The 9,398-nt window shown below is 49.0% G+C and overlaps 1 protein-coding gene across 1 annotated transcript; it reads right to left on the reverse strand.

The window, feature by feature from the left end:
* Positions 1-547: 547 nt before the first annotated feature.
* Positions 548-3,584, reverse strand: LOC34617487 (diacylglycerol O-acyltransferase 2-like protein 6). The gene is made up of 7 exons (XM_026335398.1): positions 3,536-3,584; positions 2,978-3,360; positions 2,164-2,291; positions 1,756-1,846; positions 1,308-1,450; positions 865-991; positions 548-652 (listed from the first exon to the last, which is right to left on the reverse strand). The coding sequence occupies exons 1-7, from the start codon at positions 3,582-3,584 to the stop codon at positions 548-550; spliced, it is 1,026 nt and encodes a 341-aa protein (XP_026191183.1).
* Positions 3,585-9,398: the final 5,814 nt, after the last annotated feature.

The raw sequence follows: 9,398 nt of genomic DNA on the forward strand, positions 1-9,398 counted from the left end.
ATGTGCCTGTCCATGCACCCTATTTGCGTGCAGATAATCCAGAATACTATTTATATTGACTCTCGGGTTCCTGCACTAGGATTAGATTTCTGTGGGCTACAGACTAAGAATAACATTCAACCGTAGCGCGTAATCTGTTCTCCTGGTGAGCCTCCCAACCTTCAGTTCGTGAGCTGCAATTCCTCTCATCACCGTTCATTTCGTAGAAGCAAAAATCGGGGTCAGGAAAAACTGCATGCACGGTGGTTTGAGAGGGCAATGCTACTGCGCAAGACAAAGATTACCTGCATATGCCGTGGGGACTAACCCACCAATCATAGCACAACAGTGCAAGTGGGATTATCCTTTCTGGTGGAACCACCCTGTGCCTTTATGTAGGCGCGAAATGGCCCCAAATAGGCCACAGGTATGCTTTTTCAGTAACATGCAAAAGCCCAGAAAAGATTAACCACATGAGTCTGAAATACTCCCTAAATAGGGGGGTTTCTAAATGAGTCTCACAAGGCCCCCAAGGGAGCGGCCAAAGAGATGGCGCGTGTTTAGCTTCTCAGAGGATTTCTAGCTGCTTGTTCCTCCATCCGTAAAGCCCCTTATAGGTGTCAAAGATGCGTCTAACTTCTTCCACGAGGAGATGGTGACCGGAAGCAATATCCTGCGTTGTCACAGAGCCAGAACGCCGTAGTGGTTGACAGCACTACTGCCATAAAGAAAACGCAAATTCATTCTAGTCCACGTCCCCAATCATGCATGCGCAGTTTGTTCATCCTCCGATGCCATGCCTGAGGCCCTAAGTGGGAGCACCCATGTAAAAGTGCAGGGGAGCGTCTCTTGAAGCGGAAACAAAGGGGGAAAGAGAAAGCATACTTCTCTTGAGGGTTGATCCACTTGAGGGATTTGCAGGGGTCGCCCTATTGCGTAAAGCAGGGGCACGCGAAACGCTACAGGGAGGCCAAAGCGGCCGTAGAAGGTAATGAGCGCAGTGCGCATCAGCCTGTCCACAGCAACAAACTCATATTGAGCTTGAGCAACCGAACTCTCCGTCAAGCAATGACTCCTCTGCTGTGTGGCATGTAGTTCACCGGCCAAAAGCTCGCTAGAGCCGTCTCTTTCTATGGAGAGGCGGGAGAGCATCATGCGAAGGTGTGCGCATGCAGTGGCACGGAAAAAAGAGCACTTAGAAAGTCAAATTTTACCCGACGATTCCGCCTTTCGTCCGCGTACACCTCCGAATACAAAGGCGAGTGCTTGCCTGCTAAGCACCCGCCTTTGTATTCGGGATCGATGGCTGGAAACCCCCCTGAGCGCACCTGGCAAATGGCTGGAGGAATCGGATACCCCAGGGGAGGCGGTAGGCTTGGCTGTTGCCAAAACAGTAGACCGGCACCAACCGCGCCCCTGTTTGCATTGCGAGACGAACAATACCCACTCGGTCCTGTAGGTGAAGGCGTTCCTGAGGCATCAGAGGTAGATGAAAGCAGAGGCAATTCGGTGACCCGTCAAAGGAGCAAATAAACAGAGTAAAGGCACTCATGCATGTATATATATATATATATAAAGCAACTAGGAAGGAGACGGACAAACAAGTACCAGCCTGCGGAGCATAGCCGCCCATGTGATGAGTGCGAAAACAGAGAAAGCACGGTCTGCGCTTTATGACTTGATACTCTTCATGCGACCCGCTTTCTGCTCCACTCCCTGCGCTACAGAGAACGTGGCGAGACGGACAGACATATGTACGGGTAGGCAGCCAGTTACCTCTGTCGGATTCGTCTCGTATATTTCCGCAATGCCTCCCGGAGACACCAGGAGGCTCCCTCCGTCCTCAAGAGACTGTTTCATTGAGTTTCTAACACACCAACCCAACCGCAACAGAAACTAATATATGCAAGGGGTCTCGAGAAAAAAGCGTCTGTATTTGTCGCTTTCTGCGGTTCTATAGTGGCATTCATAATACGCTTATACATATGCACAGACATATATACACATATGCTCTGCATTGTTGCGTGGCTTTTCCCCTACGTGGTTTCCCATCATTTGCCTCGCTCGAGCGCGATCGATCAAATTCATAGACACTCCTAAAATTCCCTGCCTACCCCCTCCCCAAACACGGCCCCCCAGAAAGTCTCTCCAGATGCCCCCATTGGTTACATGAGGCTCACATACCTGTCTGCTGGGATCGCGTCTGAGAGAAAGATGAGCTGTCCGTACACCACACACCAACGCACTATGGAAGCCGCTGTCAAGCGAAAATAGCCCAAAACCTTACCAAAGTCCGCAGTGGCCATTGCCGCCTGAAGCAACATAGACAAAGAGATTGAGCTGGGAAACCATCATGGCGGCAGACACACATAAGTTCAGAAGCAGTTTGTAGAGTGAGAGAGACATCGTGCTGTAGGTGTCCGACAGCCGAAAACGACCAGCAAGGATGCAATTCCCACTCCGTGCAGGCCTTCCCCCCCTTTTTCTCGCTTTAAAACCAAACAAAAGGCATGATGAATCGCATTTTTGGAAGACTTTGCCGAAGTTAGCAATTCGCCATCCTCGACAATTGCTTTACCCTCTTCCTGGATAGCCCCTACTGCCCATTGCCGTATCCTCCATGCATGCTCAAAGATTGCTTCTCCCCATTCCTGCACGCCATTATTTAACTCATGACACGTACCGGGGCTGTGGGAACTATACCGTGTGGGAAAACAGCGAATATAGTTGGTTCACGAGGTGGAAAGCTTTCTGTACCCTCGACAATGGCCGACGTGCGATGATATCTGTGTAAGCTGCGCCAACCCTTCCACCTCCGAACGGCAGGCCGAGGGCGAATAGGAAAAAAAACTATAGACAAAACAATCAAGGCAAATATCATCTTCCTCTTGCGGGTTGTACAATGCCGCCGCCATATCCAGATAAGCAACACCGGAAACCACATAAAAGAGCCTTGAACCAGCAACTGCATCAACAAACAGCGTATGTCCTCTCCCAAGCTCAGCTGGTCTGGGGGGAGTACGGGAGGTACTGTGCGCCATGGTACGGAGGGGCCGGTTCCTAGCCCTCTGCTCATGCTGTTTCCTCCGTCCACAGGTGCGTCGGATGCTCTGTACCGCAGCTTGGAGAAGGCAGGGAGTGGACGTGAACGCTGCTGCTGATCCGTTGAAAGACCCACGCCGGCATGCTGTGAGTACAAGGAAAGAAAGTCGGCGTCAATTACCACCGGATACTGAAGGGGAGAGAAACGGTGAAGAGGATGACGTAGGGCTTGCATATACTTCTTAAGGGCGGATGCGTGCTTCAGCCTGGTCTCCATGAAGGACCAGTCCATACCCACGCTGGCGCAGCTTTTTTCAGTAGAAAGAGCATCCTTATGAGCTGTTTTTGTTGAATATAAAATACCCCGCGGGACCCGCGGAGTCAGAGTCAAACCCAAACGGGTCCTTTCGCTGGCATCGGGGGCCTTCATGGCACTATGGAAGACAGATCGCTGGTATATGCACTTGTTAGGTTCTCCTTGTACCGATCTACGGGTGCCTATGCATGTTAGTGCTGTCTGTGCTCAGGTTTGCCAAAGATGGAAGTGCTGGCGAATGCGGCATTGAAGTTCAAGAAGGAAATAGCACCATGGATATATGAGCGTAAGGAAAAGATTACTGCCACACCTTTTCAATGTTACAAGAGAGGAAGAAGAGGAAAAATGAGGGAAGGGATGTGGGGGCTATTGCGTGCAAGACAGAGGATCAGCTTTCTCAAGTGTGGTGTGTTCCAAAGCTGCGGCCCATTTTGCTTAACATGACGAGATAGTATAAAGAGCTAGCCAAATGAAGATCGAAAAGCTAAATCCATCCACCGAAGGCATGCAGAGCGTCTTTCTTTTCAGTGTTTTCTGCGCCCAGGGCCGACCTGCTATTGTCGCGTGGTGGTATTACATCAAATGGCGATTACACCAAATAAACACCAGTCCAGTGCCTCACACTTTCAAGTTCGAGTTTATTTATGTAGAAAACCAAGCTTACTAGTTTCGAGGATGCACGGGTCAGGGTGGATTTAGATGAATGGCCGGAAGTGACCACGGGCGATGACACCGGTGCGTGGCAGTCTCCAACTTCTTCGATTAATCGCTCAGGTTGGTTTATCTCGTTGCTTTCGTTGAGTTTGGTTTCATTTTTTAAGTTTCTTTCAAGTTTACTGGGGCACCTTTCCTTTCTTCCAAGCCAGTGTCTTTTACCAGCCAGGTTGCTACGCTTGTGATGCACGCCGCTTTCCTCTGCTGCCTCTGGGTTGACAACAAAGTGCTACAGAAGCATAACATCCTCTCAGATGGATGCATTGGACAGCTTGTCGGGAGGTTTAAGCCTTCATGGAGGGACTAGAGTGAGAGCTGCCCGAGTATTATTGAAAGACACCTACTTGTGCGCCTCGTTCTTTGTCTTGTTTCATACGCATTCAAGTGAGTCTTCCAGCAGACATTTAATATCTAGATGTTTGCCTGCCTGTTAGATTTGCATTTAATTTAACGCAATTCCGTACTTCAATAATGTGGGGAGCTGACGGGGAAATCGCACGATTTGGGGGCACCAGCCCTTGCTATCATCCACGTTACAGGATTTTACGGTAATTGATTTTCTGCTCGCTTTGATGGCTGACTTCCACCCACCTGCATGGCTGCAGATATTACCCCTTTCTGGACAATGTGGACATGCTACGCCATGGCACAAAGTTCAGTGATTTATCTTGCTTTTCTATTCCACTACCGTTTACTGAACACAGGAAAAAAATACACAGTCCCCAGACGGCCTCAGATTATTGGACTGCACCCTCTTCCCGAAAAATACTGATCATCTGACCATGCTGCACCTAACATTAGTTACCTATAATGAACGATTCTATGAAAATCAGTCAGCTGATTTGGCCGTTCTTGTGTCGTATTTTCGGAGAGTAGGATAGCTCGAAACAAAAAGAATCAAGTGTGTGCGCCTGTTCGTTAGTCATAGCGTTCATCTAGCTATGAATACTCCAAGTGGCCAGAGGATAAAGCACGTAGCTTTGCCTGTCCCCGCTTGCTGGAGCTTCCAACGGTGAGGGCAAGGAAAGGCGGGAGCTCTTTGGAATAGTGTATTGGGTTTGAGGTCCGTGTGGCACTACGGAAACATTACATGGAGCTTTACACACTTCGGGGTGGGGATAGAAGGAAATGTAAAATAAGGCTGGTTGACTACTCACGAATCAGTACGAGCAGCCAAGGGTCGGTGATGGACTAGGGACCGAAACTCTCATGGTGACGGACTACACTGCTCTATTTTTAGTGCCTGTTGATAACTCAGACCGCATTCCTTCAGCCTGCTTTTTGCATGTTGGATACTCAGCCCTTGTCTCCATGCTACTCCCTGGCTCACTGTTGCTTATTTCGATTTTTAGCACCTCCCTGCCACCATCAAAGGCTCCGCTGAAGGCTTGCGGGATATCTAGAAGATCAGACATTTACTTACCTTGCTGGCACCAGAGCCAAAGAGGCGGTACAACTTACAAACTCTCTACTTTGCTCTCTTTTCTCCGCTTGTCAGTGTTTTGCGATAGCCCTCCAACTTGAGTTCCAGTTCTCTCCCCGCAATAAAGAGCTTTATTGGGGTTGCTTTTGCTCCATCTTCAGACCTTATGGGCATTTGGTTTGCTTGGCTGGATCCCCTCATCAATGTGCTGCGGCCAAGTCAGATATTAAAACATACACATATTTAGTGGAAGCAGCAAGAGTGAATAATGTTCACATATATCAGCCTGTGGACTATCTAGGCAGGTGGTACTGAGAGTGATACGGTCTCAGGGCCAAACCAAAACACTCTCATGACCTGCCAACCCGTACAGGATGCCCATTTGATCTGAGCTAGAGATGTACTTCAAGCATAGCCGGTATGCTGAGGCCATACATGCCTGTTTCATCAGGATGGAACGCAAGGTGCGACGAGGTATCACTATACCGTCGCTTGAAGTGGTTCTCAAACGAAGCTAGCACAATTAGAGTTAGCATGACGTGAGAATCGGAGTGAGCAAAGAACAAGTGGGTTTTCTCGGAAAAGTAATTGGGCTTACGAGGATGTAAAGAGAGCAGCCCTTGGGCTGACTCTTGAGACAATACAGCGTATGTACTGCATTTGGCCTGAAACCAAGGCATGTAGCCCCTGTAGCCACAGCTCTTGCACGCAGCCATACAGATTACATAAAGATTATTCGTTGTTTTGTAGAGCATCGTGTAACCGTTTCGCTTCCAGCGGGGGCTTGGCGCAAAGGATGCTAAGGTGAAATACATTTGCCTCCCCTCTGCGCATACATTACGATGCTGTTGGCCCTGATGCCACGGCAGTGCTAAATCAAAAAAGCAACATTTTGAATTTTGGGGAAAAAGTCCGAGGACAGCTTTTGAGCCTCCGAACTGGCATGAAAATGCACAGTTAAGTCAGGGACGGGCTCCCCACCCTCTTGCACGTTGTATAAGCACTGACACGGTCGTCCGCCTTCGGGTTAAGCACCAAGAGGTTTGTTGATTTGTAGAGAACCTTCTTGAAGCGTCTATTAGCTTGGAGACCCGTACCCCAACCACCGTATTCCTTCCTCACAGGTCTTCAAGCAAAGCAGCCAAGTCGTAGGCAAAGAGAGAGCAAATGGCAGACGGTTTACCGCATGTAACTCTCCTCTACTCCCTCTTAAGAAGACCTTCTGAATGGCCGCAGTCCAGATAAAGCTACCCAGTATACCATCAAACAGCTTTACTCGATATGGCGGGATCACGGTCACCAAAACCCCCGCATATACTACCCCATTACGTTTTTATCAAAGCCTTGCGGGCGCTGCTGCAGTAACTGCATATCGTACGATTTCTGTAAGAGCACTAGTTGGGTGTATGCTCGGCCTTAGACCATGAATGGGCCATTCACCCTGAGATAGATTATTGTTCTTCTGCATTTTGAGTTCGTCTGTTCTTTGCTCAGCATACGCTAGTGTTTAGAGTTTAAACGTGTACTCGAATATACAGAAGCAATGGCCCAGGCAATTCTATATGACGGGGTCCACTCAACCCTTTGGGTTGTAAATTGTTCCCCTAATCAATGCGCCCACATTCAGCCAAAACCCATCGGAGGTACTCCGCGCAGGATCGTGAAGCGGCAGAAAGACAGTATTGCGGGTTTTTTAATGAGATTTGTAGGGAGAGGGTAAATCCTGGTAGTATATACTTCTTCACCTGTCCATAAGAAAGCCCCTAACCCATAAAACGTATCAAAATTTGTGAGAAAGCCATGAATTGGCCCGTTAAAGAAGGCCCCTACTAACTCTCCTAGTCGTTGGGTTACATTTTTCCGGCATACGCTGTAAAGTCAAAGCTAGAGTGCACGCCGCCGCACCGTCTGAGCACTTCGAACATCTGCAGCAAGTTGCATACAGTAACCTTGAGCACAAGTAAACATTATTAGTAGGCGTATTTCTGAGTTGAATTACCTTGCTCTACAATAAGTAACCTATACGACCACCCCGAACAACCAGCTGCTTTCTAAATACAAGTCACATAGTTAAATCCGTCATAGTGTGACCAGGCTGCACACAGTGGTTCCTTAGGGCTTCTTAAACGCTTGCTTAAGATGGTGTCGTGGACTGAAGGCGCGCCCAGAGTTAAAACGTGGTAGGCCGGAGAAGGCCTACCTGCAGCTCAACTATATAGAAGCATATAGGATGCCCTAGGGAGACATCCATGGGGCAGCAAAAACTTGAAGGAGCTTAAAAGAGGTGTTAGGATGAGTGTTCTCTCGGGCGTTTCCACACTTGCACACAATTTACTACGCTAGATACATTTGATCAAGAATGAGCCAGGAGGATTCAAACTTGCTTGGTTGTTCGTGCATTCTATCTGCTGCGGAACAAAAAACTTTTTAGTGATATAAGATTTGGTATTGCGTGCATGTCTGCTAGTCTCTTGGCGCACTAGAGTGTGAATGTTTGAAGTGCCTGAAGGGATTGGTAGCAAAGTACACTCTAGCTCACTGTCCCTCCTCCCCGTCATCCTGGATTTTCGCAGGAAGGGCAAAATGAATAGAAAATTCGATTTTCGATCCCTTTATAGCTTCCTACTAAGCATCGTATGGAGTTCGGCGCGAAAAGCATCCCCGTGTAGAGGGCATTACAGGAGCGGTACATTGTCATGGGAGCAGGCCAGAGAAGAACTTAGCAAACCTCTGAGGGAGCTTCAGGCTAACGCTAGTGTGTCTCGACGGATTTATGAGGGAAAATGTTGGCATTTTTCAATGAGGATAATCTCTGCGAATTGTTTGAATTCCGCTACTCTGCGGGCCACTCTTAAACTGGGATGCCCAATGGGTAGTCCTCACAAACGAAATGCGTTTAGAAACAACGAAAGCTCCAATGAGTGGCAAACCAAGCTGCGCATAATACACATTAGTATACAGCAAAAGGGATAGAAGCGGTGGTCCGTCCACAGCAGAATTGAGCTTGAGTTCCCGCGGCTCAACAGATTGATGACGAAACAAGGGAATATGTGCACAGGCCCATACCTTATTCCTTTTGCTGACTATATTCCAACAGAACTATAAAATTTAATCAGGGGAGAGGCAAAAGGTAGTCGAGGGGGAATTCATGGCAGCAACAAAAGCAACAAGGAGTCGCGGCGGCGGCTGTCCGCCGCGGAAGCCGGTAGCAGCATGTGTCCTCGTCAGGCATCTGCTGCGGCGAAAATGCGGCGTCCGCCCCGTTTTTTGTTTGCTTTAATTCTGAGTAAGAAACCTCAGAAAAATTCACATAGTCCCTAGCGGCCTGCCGTTGGATCCCTGCTGCCGCACTACACTGCCGAGGCAGCCCGCCCCCACCGTAGTAGCTGTTCTCTTCTTCTGTGCTTTCATCAGCCGCATAAGCTTGAGCGAAGAGACGCAAAGGCACTCAAGAGCTTATAAGAGAAGCAGTCAAACAGAGGGACTTGGCCAGCGTTCCGGTCTTGCCGGCACCAGCATCCGCAGCACGACTCAACGCTTACTCTACCCGTCCATCGCCGGCGCCACACGAGGAGCGTAAACAACAGCCGCACACACTTTTATGTTAATCATCTGGACAAGATAGTCGCTGCTGCTGATGCTGCTGCATGCGGCTCAGCTGCAGCAGTCAACACCAGAAATCATAGAACAAGAGCCTAATATTCCCTTGATTGGACAGTCATTGAGGTTGCCCGCTTCTTGGTCCTTTTGTCTGCTTTAAGCGGCTGGGGAGTTCGAGGGAAGTAAGGTTCCCTTTACTTCTTGCCTCATCCCTGGCCCCGAGACTCCAAGCCGTTGAGGCCTTAGCGGCGAAAGGGGGCGGCGGTCGTTCTAGGTTTTCCTTCTCCTCTTGCCGCGCTGAATCTTTGATTTTTTGTCTCGAAG

Source organism: Cyclospora cayetanensis, unplaced genomic scaffold (genome assembly GCF_002999335.1).
Source record: "Cyclospora cayetanensis isolate NF1_C8 unplaced genomic scaffold, CcayRef3 CcayRef3_contig_68, whole genome shotgun sequence".
In the NCBI taxonomy this organism is placed as follows: Eukaryota; Apicomplexa; class Conoidasida; order Eucoccidiorida; family Eimeriidae; genus Cyclospora; species Cyclospora cayetanensis.